The following is a 27,245-nucleotide window of genomic DNA, read 5'->3' on the forward strand; positions in this document are numbered from 1 at the left end:
CATTACCATACTCTTGTTATTATCTTGTTTGCAAACTTCACTGAACTAGAAACTCCATGGGAGTAGGAAACATGTCTGATTCTACTCCCCTCCTTGAATCCTCAGCTACAATAACAAATTACCCTGAATGTACTACATATTTGCAGAACATATTAATGAATAAGATTATTTACTTTGAATAAAAGAAAAAGTTTATTAGTTGGCTAGAAAGTAGGTGGTATTTTGTAACAGCTTCATAGGTTGAGTTTTTAAAATTTCAAGAAATATATACTTCAGAAACTTCTTAGCTCTCAACATATAATTATATTGAGAACATCTGAGCTCCTCCTTTGGAGAGTATCAGAAAGATTTCTAAAATTGGTGCTTAAGTGCCCTTTCTCTTTTCATTTTGATATAACACTGCCCCATGGAATGCAAACACATTTCTTTAAAATGACAGTAATTGGGACTTCCCTGGTGGCACAGTGGTTAAGAATCCACCTGTCAATGCAGGGGACACGGATTCGATCTCTGATCCGGGAAGATCCTACATGCTGCAGAGCAACTGAGCTGGTGTACCACAACTACTGAGCCTGTGTGCTGCAACTACTGAAGCCCACACGCCTAGAGCCCACACACTGCAACGAAGAGTAGCCCCGGCTCTCCACAACTAGAGAACACCTACACGCAGCAACGAAGACCCAATGTAGCCAAAAAATAATTAACTAATTAAATAAATCAATAAATTAAAAATTTTTTTGAGAAAAGAAATAAAATGACAGTAATCAACCCAGCTGAATTCTAAGATGCCAATGTAGATATCTTATTCTGCTACATTTTCTCTATCAGGGTTCACAGAATATTGATCAAGGCTGCTAAAAGAAGCCTAAGTAATAATATCAAATAATATTTACTGAGCATTTACTATGTTCTTTACATGCAATGTTTCACTTGATCCTCACATCGAATCTTAGGCAGGTGATATTATTATTCCCATTTTACAAAAAAGGAACTGGAGGGAACCTAAGGTTCCCTCCATAATTAACCTCTATCACATCAGATTCTAATTTCCAATATAGCACTTAATACATTCTAATATTATTTTGTTTATTTGCTCTTTGTCTCTTCTCAGTATAATGTAAGAAAGATTCATAAGGGCAGGGACCTTGTCTGTCTTATTCACCTCTGGATCCCAAGCATCTACAATACTGTCTACAATGTAGCGAGCAATCAAAAAATATTTATTGGACTTCCCTGGTGGCACAGTGGTTGAGAATCCGCCTGCCAATGCGTGAGACTCAGGTTCGATCCCTGGGCCAAGAAGATTCCACATGCCACGGAGCAACTGGGCCCATGCACCATGACTGCTGTGCCTGCGCTCTGGAGCCCGCGAGCCATGGCTATTGATTGTACTGCAACTAGAGAAAGCCTGTGTGCAGCAACAAAGACCCAAAGCAGCCAATAAATAAATAAATAAGTTTATAAAAAAATATTTATTGAATGAGTGAAAGGATAGGTGAGTGAATAAATTAAGCAACAAATGAGTCAATAAAAGGTCTAGAAAAGTTAAACTGCTTGGCCAAAGATACAGTACAGCTCAGGATTCAAACCCAAGCAGTATGACTGCAGAGCCCATACCAGTCACTTAGCTACTAGTATTAACTCCTGAATGTACTTAAAGACCAACACTGTACAGGGAATGTGTAAGAGAAGACAAGCTGACCACCAAAGGTTTATGTACAGAACTGTATAGTATACCTTTCCCAGTCCTCTCGCATATAAGTAGGACCACTCGATTACTTCTGGATAGTGAGTGGTAATAACTGGTAGTAATTTCCAGGCTCGTGTATCTTATGTGTCTTTCCTATACTTTCTTCCCTTTTCCCAGGGACCATGGAAGTCATGTGCTGAACGTGATTAGACAGACCTTGGATTTAAAAGTGACAATACAAAAGAAAATAATTTTTTTGTCCTAAACCAATGAGAACTAGAGATTAATAGTCATAGTAGTTAGCCTACCACAATTAATCTAAAAGAGCTTAAGCTAAAATAATGGTAAACAAGGTCTAAGATTTTTATCAGGGGCTCCAAATGTTGTAGAAACAGCACTTAGTCTTTAAGTCAAAGACCAGGATTTGGAGAATTAAATTAGATAATCTGAAAGTACTTTATAAAATGAAAAGCACTATGAAATTATAAGATAACTATAAGAGGCAACATGGTACAATGGAAAGTGGAACAGCAGAGTCAAAAGACCTGGGTTAAAGATCTCCACCAATTACATTGTGTAATCTTAAATCATCTGTACAATGTATTTGCCTTGTCCTTTTCAAAAAACTTCAGTAAATATTAAATATAAACTGAGAAAACATTTTGTAAACTATGAAGAACTACAAAAAAAATCAATTCTTGCAATTAGCAGCAGAACAAATATGCAAAATGTCACTAAATTTCGCAATTTAAGTAGCATGTTGTCTTCTAGCACTTTTTGGATGTCAACATTAAACCAAATTCTTTTAAAATTATTTGTTTTAAAACCTAAACATTATTCTAAAAGATACAAAGACTCTATACTATGTTAAACCATCTAAAACAAAATTCAAAAAGTTAAGATCTGCAAAAGCCTCTTGGAATCCTAGTAACTGAAAATGTGTATTTTCATTAGTGAACTCCAATAAAAGCTATTGACTTTAATTAAACCAATAATTCTCCTAAATTTGGATAAGAAAAATAATCTAATTAAATACTCACTATAGACTATGCTAACTTTATTAAGGATTAATTTCCTGGCAACTAGTAAACAAGTTAGTTTCATTTTAAATTAAACTGCATCTATTTCTCAATTGTCCTTGTACATTCTGAAGGCACTATGAAATTTTTTACCCCCATGACATAAAAACATTGTGGAGTGTGTAAAACCCAAAAAAATACTGGGAACTTGGAAGAAGTTTCTTAACAGTGCTCTATAATCCTATAGTCCCTAACTATAAACTATAAAAAGAAAAGAGGCTATATATATCTGTCATCTATCAGCCCAATTTGATAATAAAAGAACATTCAGTTTCTACTTTGTACTCTCCATCTATGAATTCATCAGACTACAGAAAATATAAGTAAGAAGCAGACACTGGCTGTGTGGTTCTTATAATATTCTTGAAATAGAAAGTATTTCTGCAAGAAAAAGTATTTGATAACACTCAACACCTAATTGTAATTTAAAACAAACAAAAAATGAAAATGTGCTAGCAAATTAGGATAAAGGAAAATCCTTAATTTGGTAAAAGTTATTTAAAAAAACAAACAAAAACCCACCAAAAGTCTATAACTGGCAAATTACTTAATGGTGCAATTATGATGGCTTTTCCACTGAGTTTAGGAAAAAGACAATGTCCACCACTTTAATTTGACAGTGTACTAGGGGGCCTAGTCAATGCAATAAGACAAGAAAAAGAAATAAAAGATAAAAAGATTAAGAGAAGATTCTGGAAAGATGGCATTGTAGGAAGCACCAGGAACCTATCTCCCCACCTAGACAGCAACTGCAGTGGCAGAATCTGTCTGATGTAACTCTTTTAAAACTCCAGAGTCTACTGAAGGTTTGCAATTTCCAGGGGAAGACTTGGAGGGCAGATTGCAGTTAACTTCAGCTATTAGCACGGTAGCAGCAAGCCATACTCCGAAGCCCAGTCATGTGGCATGTAGCTTGTAGGAGGCAGAGTGGGCAAAAAGAACCTGTCCTCTAAATATGAGGGATCTATTCTCTGATTACTGATTAATGCTTCTGACAACAGAGGTACAGACAAAGAGGTGAGCAGCCATTGTTGTTGCACCACCCCCTCTAGCTGAAGTGACTTTCAGGGGATTTAAAATGCTGACACCCCCACCACATTTTTCTTTTTCCTCTTCTGAAAGCCACACATTAAAGGCTAGAATATTAAAAAAAAACAACTGCCTCTCTAGGGGAAAACTAGAAAATAACCACCCATGCCCAGGGAAAGGCTCAAAAAAGACCAGAGAAAACCTTAAGTTTACATCTCAGGCTGATTCTTGGCAAAAAAACAAAAACAAAACCCAAAAACAAAAAACAGACTATGACAGTCAAAAAGACCAAACAAACAAACAAACAACAAATAGCAAGCCCTGTGGAAGGGGGAAAATCTGATTTCTAGTTGCAAATTCACAACTTTAAACTTACGGAACTAGAAAAAGAACAAACTAAACCTAACACTAACAGAAAGAAGATAGTAATAAAGATTAAAGCAGAAGTAAATGAAATAGAAAAGAGAAAAACTACAGAGAAAAATCAATGAAACCAAAAGTTGTTTCTTTGAAAAGATCAAAATTGACAAACTTTTAGTTCAACAGACTAAGAAAAAAAGAGAAAATACTTGAATTACTAAAATCAGAAATGAAAGTGAGGACATTACTACCAATTCTACAGAAATAAAAAGTATTATAAGAGAGTACTATGGACAGTTGTATACCAGCAAACTGAATAACCTACATGAAGTGGACAAATTCCTAGAAACACGAGCCCTTAAAACTAAATCACAGGGGCTTCCTAGGTGGCACAGTGATTAAGAATCCGCCTGCCAATGCAGGGGACACGGGTTCAAGCCCTGCTCCAGGAAGATCCCACATGCCACAGAGCAACTAAGCCCATGCACCACAACTATTGAGCCTGCGCTTTAGAGCCCGTGAGCCACAACTGTTGAGCCCATGTGCTGCAACTACTGAAGCCCATGTGCCTAGAGCCCATGCTCCGCAACAAGAGAAGCCACAGCAATGAGCCCACGTACCACAACCAAGAGTAGTAGCCCCCATTCACCGCAACTAAAGAAAGCCCACGCACAGCAAAAAAAAAAACACAAAAAACAAAAAACTAAATCACAAAGAAACAGACAATCTGAATATTCCTTTAACTAGTAAGAGGACTGAATCAGTAATAAAAATCTCCTGACAAAGAAAAGCCCTGGTCCCAGTGAAGTCAACCAAACATTTAAACAAGAACTAATCCGTCCTGCAATGCAGGGGGCATGAGTTCGATCCCTGGTCAGGGAACTAAGATCTCACATGCCACAGGGCAATTAAGCCCGCACACCACAACTACTGAGCCCATGTGCCGCAATCTGTAGAGCCCATGTGCTCTGGAGCTCGTGTGCCACAACTAGAGAAGAGAAAACCTGTATGCCACAACTAGAGAGAAGCCCGAGCACCACAACTAGAGAGAAGCCCAGACACTGCAGTGAAGAGCCCATGCACCACAATGAAAGATCCCACATGCTGCAACTAAGACCCAACTGAAAGAAAGAAAGAAAGAAAGAAGGGGAAGGGGAAGGGGAAGGGGAAGGGGAAGGGGAAGGGAAGGGAAGGAAGGAAAGGAAGGAAGGAAGGAAGAAAGAAAGAGAGAAAGGAAGAAAGAAAGAACTAATACCAATCTTCTTCAAACCTTCAAATAAACTGAAGAGAAGGGAACACTTCCTAACTCATTCCATGGAGTCAGTATTACCCTGATACCAAAGCCAGACAAAGACAGTACAAAAAAACTACAGACCAATATCCCTTATGAACACTGATGCAAAAATCCTCAACAAAATACTGGCAAACTGAATTCTGCTGCATATTAGAAGAATTATATACCATGACCAAGTGGGATTTATTCCCGGAATGAAAGAAAGGTTCAACATATGAACATCAATCAATGTAATAAACCACATTAACAGAATGAAGGGGGAAAAACCATGATTATCTCAATTGGTTCAGAAAAAGCATCTGGCAAAATTCAATACCCGTTCATGATAAAAACACTCAATAAAGTAGGAAGAGAAGGAAACTATCTCAACATAATAAAAGTCATATACGAAAAACCCACAGTTCGGACTTCCCTAGTGGTCCAGTGGAAGACTCCATGCTCCCAATGCAGAGGCCCAGGATGGATCCTTGGTTGGGGAACTAGATTCCATATGTGTGCTGCAACTAAGAGTCCACATGCCACAACTAAAAACTTGCTGCAATGAAGATTCCGTGTGCCACAACTAGGACTCAGTGCAGCCTATATAAATAAATAAATATTAAAAAAAGAGAGAGAGAGAGAGAGAGAGAAAGAAAGAAAGAAAGAAAGAAAGAAAGAAAGAAAAAGAAAAAGAAAGAAACCCACAGCAAACATCACACTTAAAGGTAAAAGACTGAAAAATTTTCTTCTAAGATCAGGAACAAGTTAATGATGCTTGCTTTCACCACTTCTTTTCAACATAGTACTGGAAGTTCTAGCCAGAGCAATTAGGCCAGAAAAACAAATAAAAGGTATCCAAATTGGAAAGGAAGAAGTAAAATTATATCTGTTCTTAGATGATATAATCTTATATACAGAAAACGTTAACGAAACCAACAAAACAAAACAAATCAAACAAAAAAACAAAAACAAAAACTGCTAGAGATGATAAGTAAATTCAATAAAGTAGCAGGACACAAAGTCAACATATGAAAATCAGTTGCATTTCTATACACAAACAATGAACAATCTGAAAAGGAAATTATGAAAACAATTTCACTTACAATATCATCAAAAAGAATCAAATACCTAGGAATTACCTAGATCAAGGAGGTAAAAGACTTATTACACAATGAAAACTACAAAACATTGCTTAAAAAAATTAAAGATATGAATAAATGGAAAAGCATCCCATGTTCATGGATTGGAAGATTTATTATTATTAAGATGTCAATACTACCTAAAGCAATCTACAGAGTCAATGCAATCTGCATAAAAATCTCAAAGATATTTTTTGCAGAAATAGAAAAATCCATCCTAAAAGTCATATGGAATCTCAAGGGACCCTGACTAGCCAAAACAATCTTCAAAAACAAAGAACAACGCTGCAGACTCACACTTTCAGACTTCAAAACTTACTACAAAGCTACCATAATCAAAATACTGTGGGACTAGCATAAAGACAGACATAAAGACCAACTGGACAGAATAGAGGGCCTAGAAACAAATCCTTGCACATGTGGTCAAATGATTTGTTTTGTTTTGTTTTTGGCTGCACCATGCAGCTTATGGGATCTTAATTCCCTGACCAAGGACTGAACCAGGGCCCTGGCAGTGAAAGTACTGCGTCCTAATCACTGGACCGCCTGGGATGATTTTTAACAATGTTAAGACCATTCAATGAGGAAAGGAGAGCCTTTTCAACAAATTATGCTGAGAAAATGGGATATCTACATGCAAAAGAATAAAGTTGGACACTTACCTAACCCCATACATACAAAAATTAACTCAAATGGAGAAAATACCTAAATGTATGATTTAAACTATAAAATGCTTAGGTAATCTTTTTCTTGGGGGGGGGGGGGGCCATCACAGTGTGGCTTGTGGGATCTTAGTTCCCTGACCAGGGATTGAACTTGGGCCCTCTGCAGTGAAAGCATCGAGCCCTAATCACTGGACTGCCAGGAATTCCCAGCTCTTAGGTAATCTTAATCAAAATCCCAGCAGGGTTTTTTTTTTTTTTTTTTTTTTTAAATTTTGGGGGTGGGGATGGGTAGAGATTGACAAGCTGACTCTAAAATCCATACAGAAATACAAAGGACCTCGAATACCCAAAACAATCCTGAAAGAAGACCCACACAAATATCAAGATTTACTATAAAGCCACTGTAATTAACACAATGTAGTGATGGTACTAAGAGCAAGTAGTCCGATGACACAGAATGAAGAGTTAAGAAAGAGAGCCACAGATATATGACCAGTCACTTGATTTATGACAAAAGCACCAATTTCATACAGTAGAAAAATGATGGGCTTTTCAATAATGATACTGGATCAACTCCTATCCATTAAAAAAAAAAAAGTATCTTAATCTTTACCTTTACTTCATATACAAAAATTAATTTGAGATAGATCACAGAGCTATAGGTAAAAGGTAAAGCAATAAAGCTTCCAGAATAAAACACAGGAAACTATCTTCATAAACTTAGAGTAAGCAAAGGTTCTTGAAAAGGTATGAAAGCACTTTCCATGGAAAAGAAGACTGATAATTTGGACTTCATTAAAATTAAAAATTTTCATTTATCAAAAGACAATTAAGAAAGTGAAAAAGCAAGCAACAGACGAGGAAAAGAAATTTCATTTGCAATACATATGTCTGACAAAGGACTTATGGACTTATATCCAAATATTAAAAACTCCTACAAATCAATAAGAAAAAGAGACAATTTAAAAACTGGTCAAAAGATATGAACAGACACATCACAAAAAAGGATAGCCAAATGTCTGATAAACACATGAAAAGATGTTCAACATCACTGGTTATCAAGAAACCACAATTTAGGGACTTCCCTGGTGGTCCAGTAGTTGAGAATCTGCCTTCCAATGAAGGGGACGCGGGTTCGATCCCTGGTCGGGGAACTAAGATCCCACATGCCTCAGGGCAACTAAGCCCACATGCCGCAACTACTAAGCTTTCATTCCACAACTAGAGGGCCCACAAGCTGCAATGAAAGATCCCATGTGCCGCAACTAAGACCTGACACAGCCAAAAATAAATTAAAAAAACAAAAAACAAAAAAAACCACGATTTAAAACCAGTGTAATAACTCCACATCCCTACCACAATGGTTAAAATTAAAAGACAACAATCAAGTACTGGTATTGGTGAGGATGTAGAGTAACTGGAATTCTCATATATGGCTGGTTATAAGTAAAAATTGGTACAGATCCTTTGAAAAACCAGCAATTCCACTCTGAGACATATACGTATATACCAAAAAAACGTGAATGCTTTGTCCAACAAAAGATGTGTGGAAAAAAAGCATATAGCAGCTTTATCGATAATATTTAAAAACTGGACAAAAACCAAGTGTCAATGAACAGAATGACAGATAAACTGTAACAAATTCATATTATGGAATATTATACAGCAACTGGATGAACCAAACTGGATGAATTTCACAGTCATGTATTGAATAAATGAAGCCAGACAGAAAAGAGAACATTTTGTATGATTCTATTTATTAGCAAGTCAAGAATAAAAAAGCTAATCAATAATAATAAGCGGTCAGAAGCACAATCACCTCTGGTTAGAAGCTATAAACTGGGAAGGGCACAAGGGAGCCTTCTGGGGTGCTAAAAACATTCTGTATCTTAACCTGTGCAGTTTTATCCGGGGTGGGGGTATGAAAAATTCATTGAGCTACACATGTACTCAATGATTTGTGTACTTTAATGATGCATTCCCATACCTCAGTAAAACATTTTTTAAAAGTCTGCATATATAGAACAAAATCATTTTTTCCAGTCTTGAGAACCAAGCACACCACTCTTATGTGTGATGGTCTGACTGGTCTCGAATGGCAATCGGCGCCTTCCTCTTTCTCTTTCTGAGTATTAAAAAATTCTCAGGATAGTGGAGAAATCTTACAAATATTCTTCTTAGTTCCTGGAGAAGGACCACCTCTGCTAGTGGAAAAAATGTGGTCTCAGCAGTGGGCATACACAAATAGAGTATTTCAAACAAAGCATACAAATTTGCAAGTGTGGTAGATTATGCACAATCAGGAATGTTTCATTTCCAATTCGGCATGACCTGCTCTCATCATATAATGCTTATTTTCCTCTTGATATTAGAAAAAGAAAAAGAACTTCTGGATAAAGATGATGGAATGAAGTAGTATCACAATCTTCTTCCCCTAAAACCTTACAAAACAAAATGTATGTGGGGAGGGGGCTAGGAAACAGTCAAAAATCTACCAGTAATGACCAAACAAAAAACAACTTTGAGTTTATAAACTTCAAAAGGGGGAGGGAGTGGTGAGGAGTGTGAAAAAGAAGATTCTGATGCAGTGATGGCAGAGCTGTTAACCAAGTCATACCTTTATCCACCAGGAACAGTAATAGGAAAAGTGAGTAAAAAGAGTAAATTAATGGAATAAAAGTAATAAAGCGGGAAAATAAAATAGCAGAAAATGCTAACTAATTTGTAGCCAGGTAGATCAAAGTTCTAAGCAGGTAGCTCTAATTAAAGTCAAGGAAAAACTTTCCCTCAAGAAGAAAAGATCCTACATTCTGCTTCAGGGCCTTTGGCAGAGGCAAAAAAGGTCAGGAGTGCTTACATCTTCCAGAACTCTGTGTTGTCCAAGAGGAACAAGCAAAGCTCATGAAAATATGATACATACCAGAGTACTGGGAATGGGCCACATACATGATACTGTTCACTCTCTTGAGCCAAACCCAACAAGGCCTATCCTAAACTAATCCTCTACCTCTTTACCCCCATCACCTCAGGCTATAGACCAAAGCTCTCAAACAAAATGGGAGGAAAAGACATGACAATTAGACAACCACAATATACATATTTTGTTTTTGTTTTTATTTAATGAAAAAAGTAAGAAATTATGCAAACGACAGTTGAAAATACAATAAAAGTGAAAACAAAGCCTCCCCTCAACACACACACAGAGGAATCAAAACCCAGAAAACGACTGTTGGTTAATGCTCCACACTAAAAAATTTAAGGATATAAATTCAATAAATCATGAGACTAAATATAATGATAATATATGAAGTGAGTGGAAAGTGAAGATGAGGAATCAAATTAAAATTCAAAACACAATCACAGATCTAAAAGCTAAATTAGAAACAGCAAGCGACAAACATATCAAAAACATGGGAATAAGGCTTAAAAAAAAATCACAATAAATTGATTTTAAAAAAGACATTAAAAGTATCCAGAAAAAAGAACACAGATATGGAGGATAGACAAAGACAAGTCAACATCTGAACAGTAACTGGAGTTTCTGAAGTAAAGACAAAACATATGGAACAGGAAATACAAAGATACATAATGTAGAAATTTTTTCTTGCAGGAAGAAAGAATATCAATTTGAAAGGGAGCATCACACATAGTGGGAAAGACTGAAAAAGAACCATCAACTTCCAGACATACGCTGGTTAAGTCAATAACTTCAAGTATAATGAATGATATAATTTCTTTCTTTTTTTTTTTTTCATGGAAGCCTTATTTGTGATGGAATTGGCCCAGATGTCCTTTAGTGGGCGTACCAGGGCATACCACACTGTGGAGTACTACTCAGGAGTGAAAAGGGGTGCAACGGATACAAGCTACCTGGACGAACCTCCAAGGAAAGAATGATATAATTTCTAAAGAAACAAGTTAGAAAAAAAATTAGTCACTCACAAGAAGAATATAAAACATTGATAATATCCAAAGTATCAGTCTCCCCTTAAGCAGGGAATCAGTGGCTTTTTTGTTTTTGGTTTTTTTTTTTTTGGCTGCACTGCACTGCTTGTGGGATCTTAGTTCCCTGGCCAGGGATCTAGCCCAGGGCACCAGCAGCAGTAGAAGTGCCAAGTCCTAACCACTGGACCACCAGGGAATTTCCACCCCCCATCCCCCCCTTTTTGGGGGCAGGGAATCAGTTTTTAACTAATGGAATGCTGTGAAAACACACCTCTTGTACTCCCAAAAAATTTTGCTCATTTAAGCACTTGTAAATAATTTCTTTCCTGGTAAGAAGTGTCAAAGATACAAGAAACAGGGAATTCCCTGGCAGCCCAGTGGTTAGAACTCAGCACTTTCACTGCTGGGGCCTGGGTTCAATCCCCGGTGGGAGAACTAAGACCCTACAAGTCACGCAGTACAGCTATTAAAAAAAAGAAAGAAAAAAAGATACAAGAAATGAAGCAAAGAATCCTTCTCCTAAATTAAGCTGTCATTAAGAGCAAACTAAGACTAATAATAAATGGTAAAACGCCTATGTTGAGTTTTCCTGACGTTTTTTCTTTTCTTTCAGTTTTATTGAGCTATAATTGACATATGGCACTGTAAGTTTAAGGTATACAGCATAATCACCTTATTTACGTATACTGCAAACTGATTACCATAATAAATTTAATTAACATCCATGACTCCATACAGTTATATGAGTGGTGGGGGGGGGGGTTTCCTTGTGATGAGAACTTTTAGGATCTACTCTCTTAGCAACTTTCAAATATACCATACAACTGTGTCAACTACAATCACCATGTTGTACATTTCATCCCCACTCCTTATTTATCTTACAACTGGAAGTGTGTACCTTTTGACTGCCCTCATCCAGTCCCCTCCCCACCCAACTCCCTGCCTCTGGTATCCACAAATCTGATCTCTTTTTCTGGAACTGACATTTCTTGCTACAAGTTATTTTAAAACCCACCTAAAATGTAAGGTAGGTTTGTCAAGAACTATAAAACATGTTTAGATAATGACAATAAATCACAAAGCATGGCTGGTATAGGAAATGATAGCCCATAAACTGGATTAGTTCAAATTCACTTCAGATAGAATTAATTTCTCCACTACAATACATAATGACATAAGACAAGTTCTGAGAGAAAAAAATGAGTGACAAGATTATTATACATAACCATTCTGATGTCTGAGTATACAAAGGCAACAAATAAACATTTTCAAACGTGAAAGAATCCAAGGAATATAGAATCCAAAGCTCTCCTTAAATAAACAAACAAAACCACTTTTAAAAGAAAGAAAAGAATTAATAGTAATCACTGAATCCAACTATCAATACATGTAGGACTAAGCTAAACAACATGCATGGTGGGACATGAGGTGGGGTGACGATTATAGATCCGAAAGGAAGAATAATACAGGCAAGAAAATTCAGGAGGTAGAGGGTAGTGCAGGGGGAAGAAGTTTAAGAGAGACAATTACTTCATTTTTCAGAGCAGGGAGCAATTTATACCATCTAAATCTAAAACAAAAATTCAATGTCTCAATAATTTATCTAATCTCTTTGACCTTAGAAAGATCTTTTAAGACCTCTTAGAGTGAAGAACAATATCTAGGATTTAGGAGTACACACAGTTTTATTTCTGTTTCATTTTAAATGTTTCATTCAAGTAAAATTAAAGTTAATATTCAACTCTTATGAGTCAAAACTTACATATTTTATACACTCAAATATTATATAATTTTAATAATTTCACTTTAGTTTTATTTTCTTCTAATAAATTCAAATAAAATTAATTTAATTACAAAGATGTTCAATATACTCCTATCCTTTAAAAAATCCATTCATTTTTCTAGTCATCCATCTAGTTTTCCACTAAACATTCACAAGGAGAATTATCTGAAATGTTAACCAAATATTAACAACTGCTTATTTCTGAGGGGTTTAGATTTTAGGTAATTTATTGCTTCATTCTTTCTACTTTTCTGTATTATTTGGATTTTAAACAAGCATGTACTGTACTTATAAACATAGCATAGTCATTTTTTTTTTTTAAATCAGAAAAACTATTTGACCATTATAATCTTTCCCCAGAGTTTTACCAGCTGGAAAGTCAGTCCAGGAAGAATATCTTTTAGCCTAGCAAAAAAACAAACAAACAAAAAAAAAAACACCCCTTTGCAGAAGTGCTGCTATATCAACAAGGACACAAAACCTCAATGGAAGCTTTCTAGGTTTGAAAATTTTCTCTCTCCGGGCTCAACAGTATCTGAATGAATAGACCCTATCATTAACAGATGTATGGTATCTGCAAAAACACCCCCCAAAATCTCATACCTTCACAACAGGATGTCCCCCAGTAGATGCTTTTACTGCTCCTCGGCTACCTTCAGTTTCATAATGGGCTCGATGATGAGTTTTAGGTTGCACTTCTATTTTCAGTTCACATTGTCCAAAATGAGTTGGTAAAGGCCAGTCTAGTGGAGGTAATGAAGATGTGCTATAAACAAAACACACAAAGACGCATTTCACCATGCAATTATTGCCAAGCAGTGATTCAAATTTCTTCTTTAAAAGCACCAACATTTCTTCCTATGATCTTTTAAGCAAAATATTCAAAAAATAAAAAAAATAAAACTTCACTTAATAAGTTATAACACTGGCTATGGTGGGTGTTTAAGAAATAATTCTTTAACCTGTAGAATAAAGTCAATCTTATCTACTTTTTGGTTTCCTATATATATTTTTTAAAAGGACAAACTCTAATATTTCATAAAACTGTAACTGTTTCTCAACTATGTGTATATAATTACAAAAACAATAAAAATAATTTAAGCAGCTTAAAGGGAACAGGTTGTTTTAGATATATTAACATTAAAAATATGATATTAGAAAAGAGACAGCGTCTATGTCTATAGGTCAAATATTAATGGACCCAAAGCTAGAATGATTTGTATTAAAAAGTAGTATCTTCTAAATAATTGGTGAAATGGGACTTTAAAGGTCTCTTTTACCTTTGAAATGCTATCATGCCTACGGTAAATTTCTAAATCATTTCATTACTTCCTTGAACGTCCTCAGCCTAGCTTTACCAGCTACTCTGAAGCTCAAAGGTATTAATTTTTATTAGTTTGAACAACAACTCAACTTCATCAACTCTCTGAGAATTTCTGCACTTGTTCAAGCAAACCCCTAAAAAAACTAAGATGATTTTCAGAAGCAAAGTGATGGGCTCAAAGGAATTTACAATACCATAATTCCACATTATATTTTTTTAAAGATCTAGATCCAGAAATACATATTCATTCCAATGAGAAAGCATTTTTTAAAAAAAGTAAATAGACCCAACTCCATATGGGGATTTAACGCATGATAAGTCATCTTCTCTAATCAATTATAGATTAGACTGATTCTATAAATGGCCTTGTGATAACTGATAAATCATTTAGAAAATCAAGTGATTACAGCAATCTTCACTCCAGTCCTTAGCTGGACTCAAGATTCAAAACAATATACATATATGTAAAATTTATAAATACAAATACTACATATGTTATGTACATATATTATAAACATTATACATAAAAATTTTATTAGAAACTTGTGAAAGTTAGATTTTTTGTTTATTTGTAGTTATTTTAGAGTGGGTAGGCTTTCAAATGTAACATAAAATCCAAAAGCCATGAAGGAAAAGACAAATTTGAATACATAAAATTTTAAAATTCCTCTACAACAAAAAAATCACAAACATAAAATTGAAAGACAAAAAAATAAATTATGAAAAAAACCACTTGCCACAAATAAAAAGGCAAATTTCAATTGTACATTGAATTCTTAAAAATATACAAAGCCTATTCCCAAGTAGTTTTATTAGTAATTTAATTCATACTATAGTCAATATTTTACAAGAAGCTTTTGTGGATAAGAAAATTCCTTCTTGGGATTCTTTATTATCTACAAATCATTATACACTTTTAAAATTATAACTTTAGCCTATCTAAAGATACTTTTAAGACTAAAAGGAAAATAAATGTGGACTTTGTCTGGAAGAAACAAGAAAAAAAAAGGAGGAAGAAAAATGGTCAAATTATTCTATGCAGATAATGTAGTTACATGCTACCAATAACACAGAAACATAAAAAATGACCATTAGCCATTTCCATCAACTCACCGAAATATAGGGGTATGACCAGGCTTTGGTTTGCTCCAGGTAAAGGGTGAAGGAACTGAAAGAAACTGGTCACCAGATGAATCTTTCTTTAAAGGATACTGAGATCCAAGGCCATCATCTATTGAAGTTTCCCGGGATGGTGAAAGATTCCCTTGGTCATCTGAACAGAGCTCTAATTTTCCTGGTAGTACGGTAGCTTGATCTTCAGAAGTCTTCCTTGTTTTCAGAGGAATATCAGTCTCTACACAGTATTGAAATGGAAAAAGTGCAGGGCCAAGGCCTGATCCACCCTGAACAGAAGCATTGAGCCAGGTATCTTCTGTTACACTTCCCCTAGGGGAGTGACCAGGAGAAGGAACAGGTGAGTGATGAGGTGAAAGGGACCCAGCATAACAAACCTCAGCACTGGAGTGCCGCCGTTTCCCACAAGGGGAAGTAGGCCTTGACGAGGGTCCTGAGGCTGGCCTGGGGCTCAGCCAATTCTCATCAGTGACACTAGATCTAGGAGAGTGGCAAGGAGACTGCCTAGGTGACAAGGAGTGTCCAAGTCCATACTGTTGATGCCAGGACTCTTCTCCAGGGCAGCCTCCTGGAGAGCCACCAGGAGAAGTCAGAGGGGATCCAAGAGTAAATCGGGCAGCAGCTTCATTCAACTCTGAATCCACATCATCATAAATATGTGAAAGAGATTCACAAGAAGACGCATCTGAGAACCAGCTCCTAGAAGAGATGCTGCTGGCAGGACTAGGACTAAGGGAAGACTCCCGGTAGGATGGCTCAAGAGGAAGATAGAGATGATCTCTAGAAGGCCTTTCCAAATATTCCCTTTCTGGGTCATTTATGTGTAGGTCATCTTCATGAGCATCAATTTCTTGATGACAATTAGGAGAGATGGATGTAATTTGAATACTTGGGCACTCAAAGGGTTTGGGACCACCTAATGGGCTGTATTTAGATTCAGGGATTTCACACACTCCTTCATAGTTTTTGTGACCTTGGAGCTGAAACGATGGTGACAAAACAGAAGAGTGAGACGGTAATCCATGATGCGGCAAGCAAAGTGGTGAGTTTAAAGTAGATGGAGGTGGATCTACATTAAAGATGTAAATGGATGCACAATCATCTGGCTCAAGATCTATGGGGGTGGAGGGGAGCAAAAAAGAAAAAAAAATTAACAAAACAAGAAATTAGAAATTTTAGATGTATAAATTACTAGAGGATGTAAATAATAATAATCTTGAGAGAAAAAAGCAGGACACAAAATGTACTTCATTAGCTCCACTAAAAAGTAGTGTGTGTGTGTGTGTTTTAATGTATCTGATTATTTCTGCAAATATACATACTTATCACATATTTATATGTAATTTTTTCTCTTTTTCTGTATTTCCGCATTTTCTAAAATGAGAATCTGAAAACAATAAATGCTTTTGTAAAAGAAATAATCATATCTGTAATTCTAAAAAATAGTCACAGAATTATATAATGATATGATCATATAAATTCAGCCTCATCTGGGGTCCGCAGGTTAAAATGGAGTAAAGGATAAAGCAGAGTCTTTAAAAGGTTTTTACTTATAAGTATACACACTAGTTTATTAATGGAAAGGGTTATAGACTGAAATTCAGGAGACCTAGACACTAGTTTACCTCTTCCATTAGTTGTGAGCTTAGTTACATATTTTAACCTCTCCAAGGCCTCAGTTTCCTTGCAATAAAATTCAGGAGATTTTTATGATTAACAGAAACAGGTTGGGCTTCCTAGGTGGTGCAGTGGTTAAGAATCCGCCTGCCAATGCAGAGGTCATGGGTTCGATCCCAGCTCCAGGAAGATCCCACATGCCACGGAGCAACTAAGCCCGTGTGCCAAAAAATAAAAAAATAAAAAAAAAAAGAAACAGGTTTTCCCTTCATAGCCATAGCATCAAGTATTCGTATCTTTAGTCATGGCAAACCAGGTTACAAAAGCCACATGACCCCAACGGATCCTTTACCTCAACTAGAAAATAACGCATTAGGGCTTTTAACTATTGATTAATTGTTAAAGCAATTCTCATAAGGGCAGAACTTTTAAAATGCACCCCTTGTTAGAGTATTTAACACTAAACAAGTCCTGTCAAATTACCTCCTGAGAGCACCTGCAGCAATAAGGGTATTTTTTTGCAACTTCACCTTTAGAAAGGAGCGATTATTTTCCATTTTCACAGAGGCAGAAGTAGTACTAACCCCTCATACAAGGTGCTGGTTGAACACCTTCACTTTTTCCAAAGAGATCATCATTGGGAAACCAAAGATAAAACTGTTCAAAGATACAACAAAGAGAAGCACTAATCTTTAGCCTCTTCTCAACAGTACTCAAGGAGATCACATTATCTCATTACATAAGTACCAATGGAAAATAACACATGCCTTTAGATTTCTGGTGGTGTTGTCATTAGCCAGCATTCTATAATTTAAGTCCTAGATTTTGGAATTTTTACTATGTTCTGTGATTAGTGAACATATTCAGTAATGAGTTCTTACATATATTAAAACAACAAAATAAACCCCCTAGGTTTAAACCCTGGCTCTGCCTTTCCACAATTGTGTGAACATGGACAAGTTATTTAACCCGCTTGAACCTCAGTTTTCTGAGGCAGTTTTTTCTATAAAACTGGCAGGTGGTGAGTAGAGTTATTACCTGAAATGCACAGGACCATTTTAAGGCAAGCAACCTAACACAATGACTAATATTTAGCAAGAACCCAATATATACCTTACTTTTTTTTTTAATTCTGATAGATTTCCTAATAAATTGAAACATCTTTTTAAGTATACCACTCATTCTACTCTCTCACTCCAGAACTCCAAAGAAGAAAACCCATCTGTGACTTAGATAAAAAGCTGAAGGGAAAAGCTATTAAAAATAAACAACAAAATTAAGAGGTTTGGAGGAAAATAGGGAGTGACTGCTAATCGGTATTGGGTTTCTTTCTGGGGTGATGAAAATGTTGTAACAGTGACTGTGGTAATGGCTGTACTGTTCTGTGAATATACTAAAAACCACTAAATTGTATACTCTAAATGGATGAATTGTATGGTATGTGAATTATATCTCAAAGCCGTAATAAATATATAAATAGGGAACAAAATATGTATATTTTTCACAACTAAAAGTGTTTTTTAAAAGTCAAAAAATTTGTTTCTTATCTGACTATAAGAAAATCATTAAAGAAATTGTAAACAAGTGCTATCACCTCACATTTAAAATTTTCATATACGTTCTGGTCTACATGGGTATATATTTTATACAGTTGTAACCATAACATTTTTGGGTTTTTTTAAACATTTTATTAAAGGATAAGGTACATTTTAAAGTGCACATATCGCAAGTATATAGTTTGAGTAAAGTGTCACAAACATACACACCCTGTAATAGCTCCCTTTAAAAAAAGAACATGGGAGGAGGGATAAATTAGGAGTTTGGGATTAGCAGATACAAACTACTACACAAAAAGTAGACAACAAGGTCCTACTGTATGACACAAGAAGTTATACTCAATATCTTGTAATGAACTATAATGGAAAAGAATCTGAAAAAGAATATATATATATATCTATATCTGAATCACTCTGCTGTACACCAGAAACTAATATAACATTGTAAATCAACAATACTTAAAAAAAAAAAAGAACATGAACATCTCAGAAGTCCCCCTTTGGCTGCCTTTCAAGTTATTACCTCTCCCACAAAAGTAACCACTACAGTGAATTCTAACAGCCCAGATTTGTTTTGCCTGTTTAACATACAACTTTGTCTTTCAATGGCTTTTATATTACATTGGGCTTTATAAAGTTTCTAAGTGATTTTCAAGGCCATATAAAATGTCAAAAGTCATGATTATATTTATTTCCTACTTTTTACTTTATAAATAATGTAACATTGAACATCTCTATACGTATAGCTTTTTATCATCTGAATTAGTCTTCAAGGATAAATTAAGGGCAGAGTTACTAGATCAAAGGGCACACACAGTTTTTAGCACTCCTACTGCATAAAGAAATTTGTTTCAGAAGACTTGTTTTAATTTGCAAGGGAGGGACATAAAACTCAGTTTCTTCAACCAAGATGTTATTTTAAATTTTAGTGTAATTTAGCACTAAGATGGTTCTGTGTGAAATATGATGTTTGTAGGTCGCAAAGAACAGAAAACTGAACTCAAAGTAGCTGAGGGGGAGGGGCAGTATTTATCATCCAACAATAAAACCAGGTCCAAGGGTAGAACAGCTCCAATACAGGTTATTTCTTCAGTTCAACAAGGTCATCAACCAGTTTCTTTCTGTATTCCCATTCTGCCATTTTGCAGGTGCTAACTTTGTCCTATCAACTTTTCAACCATATATCTGTATTTTGCCCTAAAATCAGAAGCAATGTAATCGTTCATTTCATAAATTTTTGAGTAGCTAAACTACTCTATAGCAGGCATGTTGTAGACATTGAAAACATGTGAGTAAACAAAACAAAGTCCCCATCCTCTTAGAACTTACATTCTAGTAAAATGTCAGGTGGTGATATTTGCTATAAGGAAAAATAAAATAGAGTAAGGAGAATGGAGTAAGGAGGAGGGGAAGTTAATTTAAATAGGTCAGGAAAGGGCTCTTTCTCCAATATTTGAGGAGATACCAAAAGGATATGAGGAATGAGCTATACAGAGACCTAGGGGAAGAACACTGCAGGTACAGGAAATAGTGAGTGCAAAAGGGCTGAAGACAGTATTTCTGGAGCATGTGAAAAAAAGCAAGGCCAGTGGGAATAGAGTGAGGGGATAAAATGATAAGGGCTTGGTGGGGGGTGGGGCCACTAGCTACTCAAGTAAGGCCTCACAAACCAGTAGAACGACTGGTTTTTACTGTGAGATGGGAAACCACAGGAGGGGTGTAAGCAAAGGAGTGTCATGATCTGATATATATAATCTGATATACATTTAAGAGGTTATTGTTATAAGCCAGGTGCAAAATAATGGAGCATAAGGACCCAGGAGGTGGTGGGTTATAAAAGTAGAGGAAACATTACGAAGTGAGTTTTTTTTAAATTATGGTAGAGCTGACAGAATTTGCTAGATTAAATGGGAGGAAGAGAGCAGTCAAAGATGACACCAAGGGACTTCCCTGGTGATCCAGTGGTTAAGAATCCACCTTCCAATGCAGGGGACGTGAGTTCGATCCCTGGTCAGGGAAATAAGGTCCCACATGCCACAGGGCAATCAAGTCCATGCACCATAACTACTGAGCACACGTGCCACAACTAGAGAGCGTGTGCACTAGAACTAGAGAGTCCATGCACCACAACTAGAGAGCCTGCATGCCGCAACCACAGAGCCCATGCACTCTGGAGCCTGTGTGCCACAACTAGAGAGCTCACACTCCACAAACAAAGCCCATGTGGGCCACAACTACTGAATCTGCACACAACTAGAGAGCCTGCATGCTGCAACTACTGAGCCAACACGCTCTGGAGTCCATGAGCCACAACTACAGAAGCCCATGCACCTCAACAAAGAGCCTGCGCACCTCAACAAAATATCCCGTATGCTGCAACTAAGACCTGACACAACCAAAAATTAATTAAATAATTTTTAAAAAAGATGACACCAAGGTTTGGGGCCTCAACTATTACAAGAAACAGTACTTCTAATTACTGAAATGAAAGAGAAAATGAAAAAGAATTGAGAGATATGAAATTTAAAAACTTTATTTTGGACCTATTAAATGTGAGATTCCAATAAGCTTTCTAAGTAGAGATATCAAGTAGATAATTACATTAAAAAGTTTCCACCTGGAGACTTCCCTGGCAGTCCAGTGGTTAAGACTCCATAATCCCAATGCAGGGGGCATGGGTTTGATCCCTGATCGGGGAACTAAGATCCTGCATGCGGCACAGTGCAGCAAAAAAAAAAAAAGAAAAAAAAAGTCTCAGCCTGGCCAGGTACATTTGAGAGTCTTATCAATGTACACATAATATTTAAAGCCATAAGACCAGAAGAGATGACTAGGGAGTGAGTTTAGATAGAGACAGATATAGAAGAAAGCAGGCAGCTTAGACATAGAGGATTTCAAACTTTAGGGACAGGGAGACAAAAAAGAATGGATAAGGAGAAGAGACAGTCAGTGAAACGGAAGAACCAAAAGAGTGTGGCATACAAGAAGCCAAGTAAAGAAAGTGCTCATTCATTCAACAACTATTTATAATGTGATTACTATTTTTTAGGAATTGTTCTAGATGCTAGGTATAAATATGATATGCATGGTCCTTGCCCTCATGAAGTGTACAGTCTCAGGGGAGATTGACAAAAACAAAAATTAAAAATTGTAAGTATTACCACATGGTGGGAAAGATTCTAAAGAAGGAACCTATTTTAAAGAGAGTACAGGGATGGCCTTTCTGAGAATATAGCATAGGAACCAGCAAGCAAAGAAAAGGGAGGTGGGGTGGAGAGGCGTGGGCATGAGCGCTCCAACACCCGGGTAGCTCCAACACTGGGGGACAGTACAAGCAAACACTGAGTCAGATAAAACCTTGGCTTCTTTGAGGAAGTGAAAGGCCCAACCATAGCTAGAGCTAACAACTGAAGGGGGAAAACTGAAAGAAGCAAAATCTAGAAGGATCGTGGTAAGGAGCTTAAATTTTATTCTAAGGATAATATAAACCACCAAAATTTTAAAAAGGGAATGACATGATCTCTATTATATTTGAGGATAATTTCATTCATAAATACTACAGTAAATCTGGGATTGACCAGAACAGGAGTTTAATTTTTTGGATCAAGAGTTTAAAATGGCAGATTAAAAAACTCACCCCTGTAGTTGTACAACAATGGGAGTATACTTAATGCCACCAAACTATAATGGTTAAGATGGTAGATTTTATGTTATGTATAGTTTACTAAAATTTAAAAAACGAAAATACAAAAAACTGCTGGTACCCTAGTTCAAAGCAAGACAGCAGCACCCAACTATACAACATGTCACTGAATTCTTCACCACCATACACTCGCAGTTAAAAAAAAAATCCAGTTTTACTTAGAAATGTACTTGATAAAGTAGCAAAAATTATCAATTTATTAAACTTCAACCCTTTAAGAGGCAAAAAAAGGGTGCGGGAGAAGGGAAGAAAGTAACCCTTGGAAGATATAGTTTCATTCAAATATAACTACTGTACCAATGCCATTTTATGTTGAATAATGCTGAAATCCACACCCTTCCCCCCAAGTAAACTGTAGATGAAGTAACACATTCTGTATCAGAATGATGTCTTAAAGCATTGCAGAGATCTGCATACAAAATTTGGAGGAGGGCTGTTTTATCTTTTCCTAAGTGTCACCAAAGTCCAAGCTCTGGAAATGATATGAGCAGCTACTACAATCTCACTATGATAAACAGTCCTATGTCTAGATTTCCAACTCCAGAACTCTCAAATTTATGGTGCTTCAGAAATTTGACCATCTCAAGACTTATTTGCCCCCTTCAGCCACCAGGGGGCCCCAGGAAAGCATGCAGTAATCTGGACAACACAGGTTGCCTATAAATTTATTAAACTCTAAACCAGAGGTTGGTAAAACACAGCCCACAGGCCAAATCTGGTCTACCACCTGTTTCTGCACAGGCTACAAGCTAAGAATGGTTTTTTAATGGTTGGGGAAAAAAATCAAAATAATATTGTTTAATGGCACAAAATAATATGAAATTCAAATTCTGGTGTCCACAAAGTTTTGTTGGAATATAACCATGCTCATTCATTTATGTACAGCCTATGGTTACTTTCATAGAACAAAGGCAGAGCTGAGTAGTTATGAGAGATAATGCTTCCCACTGTTACTTGGTGCACTAACAAATTACAGTGACTCAGTTCTAACTGGACAGCATTCTGAGTGCAATGCATATTGATGTATTGCAACATTTTTTAAAACTTACCAGTACATACAAAACAGGAAAGAGAAAAGTGGACTTCAAACTGAATGCCATGTTTTTAAGGCACAGTGGAGTATGAGTTATTTTCTTATCAAATTAGATGGCAAGGCATTATGTTTATTGTGCAATAACATTATGGCTGTGCTATAAGAATACCTTATACATCAGCATTACCACTAAGCATTCATCACTATACCACGAACTCAAAGGAAAACAAAAGAAAACATCAGAAAAAAACAGAATACCTTATCACGGCAGGATTTCTTCACAAGAAAAATTAAAATGATGCTGCAGGCTTCCCTGGTGGCACAGTGGTTAAGAATCCACCTGCCAATACAGGGGACACGGGTTTGAGCCCTGGGCCAGGAAGATCCCACATGCCTTGGAGCAGCTGAGCCCGTGTGCCGCAACTGCTGAGCCTGAGCTCTAGAGCCCATGAGCCACAACTACTGCGCCCATGTGCCACAGCTACTGAAGCCCGCACGCCTAGAGCCCATGTTCTGCAGAAAGAGAAGCCACTGCAATGAGAAGTGCGTGCAGCACAATGAAGAGTAGCCCCTGCTCGCTGCAACTAGAGAAACCCCGCACGCAGCAACAAAGACCCAATGCAGCCAAAAATAAACAAATAATAAAATAAATATTTTAAAAAAAATGATGCTGCAACCAAAGAAAGTTTCTGAATGGCTCGTCTGTTAGGCAAGCAAAGAAAGCCATTTACTGGGACTTCCCTGGTTGCACAGTAGTTAAGAATCCCCCTGCCAATGCAGGGCACATGGGTTCAAGCCCTGGTCCAGGAAGATCCCACATGGTGAAGAGCAACTAGGCCTGTGCACCACAATTTCTGAGCCTGCACTCTAGAGCCCATAAGCCACAACTATTGAGCCCACGTGCCACAACTACTGAAGCCCACACGCCTAGAGCCCATGTTCTGCAACAAGAGAACCCACCACAACAAGAAGACTGCACACCACGACAAAGAGTAGCCCCTGCTCACCACAACTAGAAAAAGCCAACGCGCAGCAATGAAGACCCAATGCAACCAATAAATAAATAAATACAATAAATAAATAAATTTATTTTTTTAAAAAAGCATCAGCCTAGCCTTTAAAAAAAATAAAGCCATTTACTGATGGTGATTTATTTAAATTGTGTCTGATTTCAGCAACTGAAGAAATTTCAGAGAAAGTAAACTAATAAAGACTATCAGCAAGGATGGCTGGTTGAAAAATTGAGGACACTGGTAGCAACATCAAGAGGCAATTACAAAATGAGGCAAAAGGTTTCAAGGTTTTCCTTGGCTCCTGATGTGTAACCAAATGTTACCGATTCTACTTAATTATTATTTACTTGATGACTCAATGCAGAGTTCTGAAGAATTGGCCTGGTATGAATAGTCTGCATGTAACAACTTCAGGCAAGAATATTTTCAAAATTGAGAAAATAGTTTATAACAACCTAAGTGTTCTCTGTTAGGATGTGTTATAACTGGTATTGGTAGAAATATGTATGAGAATACTATGATCATAAGAATATCATGAACAACTGCACACCACCAACTTAGACAATCTATGAGAAATGGGCAAATTCTTACAAACACACAAATTACCAAAAGTGACTCAGAAGAAATAAAAAATCTGAAGAGACCTATATCAAGTAAAGAGATTGAATCAGTAGCCAAAAAATCTCCCAACAAAAGAACTCCAGGACAACATGGCTTCACTGGTGAATTCTACCAAATATTTAGAGAATAATTAATAGCAATCCTTCTCAAACTCTTTCAAAAAACAGAAGAGTAGAGAACACTTCCTAACACACTCTACGAGGCCAGTTTTACCCCGATATGAAAGCAAGAGAAAAATACCACAAGAAAACTACAGGCCAATATCCCTTATAAACACAGATGCAAAAATTCTCAACAAAATACTAACCAAATCTAACACCACATTAAAAGTACCAAATGGAATTTATCCCAGGAATGTAAGGGTGGTTCAACATATGAAAATCAATTACCACATTACCAGAATCAAAAAAAAACCACACGTCATCTGAATTGACACAGAAAAGGTATTTGATAGAATTCAATACCTTATCATAATGAGAAAAAAAAAATACTCAGCAAACCAGGAACAGAAGGGAAGTCCTTAAAAAGATCAAGGGTGTTTATGAAAAATCCTCCACAGCTAACGTCATACTTAACGGTAGAAAACTGAAGGCTATGCCCCCCAAATCAGGAACAAGACAAAGACTCCTGCTTTCACTACTGCTCTTCAACATTGTACTGGAAGTCCCAGCCAGCAATTAGGCAATAAAAAGAAATAGAAAGCATCCAATTTGGAAAGGAAGAAGTAAAACTATCTCTGCTTGCTGATGACATGATTCTATATATAGAAAATCTCACAGAATCCACGAAACACAACTAGACCTAATAAACAAATTCAGGAAAGTTGCAGGGTAGCAGATCAACACATAAAATTCAGTTATGCTTCTATATACTGCAATGAACAATCCAAAAAGGAAAATAAGAAAATTCTATTTACAACAACCTCCAAAAGAATATAATACATAGGAATAAATTTAACCAAGGAGGTAAAATACTTGCACACTAAAAACTACAAAATATTGCTGAAAGAAATTAAAGAAAACCTAAACAAATAGTATGAGACTTCCTTTGTTCATGAATTGGAAGACTTTAATATTGTTAACACTGCAATATTCCACAAAGCAATCTACAGAGTCAATGCAATCTCTATCGAAATTTCAATGGCTTTTTCTGCAGAAATGGAAAGACCAATCCTCAAATTCATATGTAACTGAAAGGGGCCTAGAACAGCCAAAATAATATTGAAAATGAAAAACAAAGCAGGAGGATTCACCTCACAATTCAAAACTTACTACAAAATGACACTAATCAGAACAATGTGGTATTGGCACAAGGAAAGGCATATAAACTAACGGAACAAACAGAACTGAGAGTCCACAAATAAACCCAAAACATCTGTGGCCAATTGATTTTTTTATCCAACTTTTAAAGGTTATACTCCATTTACAGCTATTACAAAATATTGGCTATATTCCTCATATTGTATAACACATTCTTGTAGCTTATCTTACACCCAATATTTTGTCCCTCCCACTCCTCCAGCCCTATATTGCCCCTCCCCCACCAACTGGTAAAAACTAATTTGTTCTCTATATCTGTGAGTTTGCTTCTTTTTTGTTATATTCACTATTGTATTGGGTCAGCCAAAAAATTTGTTTGGGTTTTTCCGTAACATCGTGCAGAAAACCCAAACAAACTTTTTGGCCAACCCAATTTTTTTTTTTTAGGTTCCACATATAAGTAACATCATATAGTATTTGTCTTTCTCTGTCTGACTTATTTCACTTAGCATAATACATGGCCAATTGACTTCTTTTCCCTTTTTTTTTTTAATTTGAAGTATAGTTGACTTACAATGTGCTAGTTTTCAGGTGTACAGCAAAGTGATTCAATTACACGTATATATATTATTTTTCAGATTCTTTTCCATTATAGGTTATTACACTGTGCTATATATAGTAGGTCCTTGTTGTTTATTTTTTTACATAGTAGTGTCTATCTGTTAATCCCAAACTCCTAATTTATCCCTCCCCACCCCTTTCTTCTTTGGTAACCGTAATTTGTTTTCCATGTCTGAGGCTATTTCTGTTTTTGTAAATAAGTTAATTTGTATCATTTTTTTAGATTCTATATGTAAGTGATATTACATGACACTTGTCTTTCTGTTTCTTTATTTAATATAATCTCTAGGTCCATCCATGTTGCTGCAAATGGCATTATTTCATTCTTTTTTATAGCTGAGTAACATTCCATTGTGTATGTATGTATATATATACCACATCTTCTTTATCCACTCATCTGT

At 36.3% G+C, this 27,245-nt stretch overlaps 1 protein-coding gene across 6 annotated transcripts in view; it reads right to left on the reverse strand.

Moving 5' to 3' along the window:
* The window catches only part of NFATC3 (nuclear factor of activated T cells 3), a 126,271-nt gene that overhangs the window by 74,528 nt on the left and 24,498 nt on the right, over nucleotides 1-27,245 (reverse strand). For all 6 annotated transcript variants that reach the window (XM_057710779.1, XM_057710776.1, XM_057710778.1 and 3 more), the window contains 2 exons: nucleotides 15,401-16,535; nucleotides 13,567-13,729 (listed from right to left, as the gene is read on the reverse strand). In XM_057710779.1, coding sequence (XP_057566762.1) covers nucleotides 13,567-13,729; nucleotides 15,401-16,535 — 1,298 coding nt within the window. The remainder of the gene's footprint in view (nucleotides 1-13,566; nucleotides 13,730-15,400; nucleotides 16,536-27,245) is intronic.

This window comes from Hippopotamus amphibius, chromosome 16, assembly GCF_030028045.1.
Source record: "Hippopotamus amphibius kiboko isolate mHipAmp2 chromosome 16, mHipAmp2.hap2, whole genome shotgun sequence".
In the NCBI taxonomy this organism is placed as follows: domain Eukaryota; kingdom Metazoa; phylum Chordata; class Mammalia; order Artiodactyla; family Hippopotamidae; genus Hippopotamus; species Hippopotamus amphibius.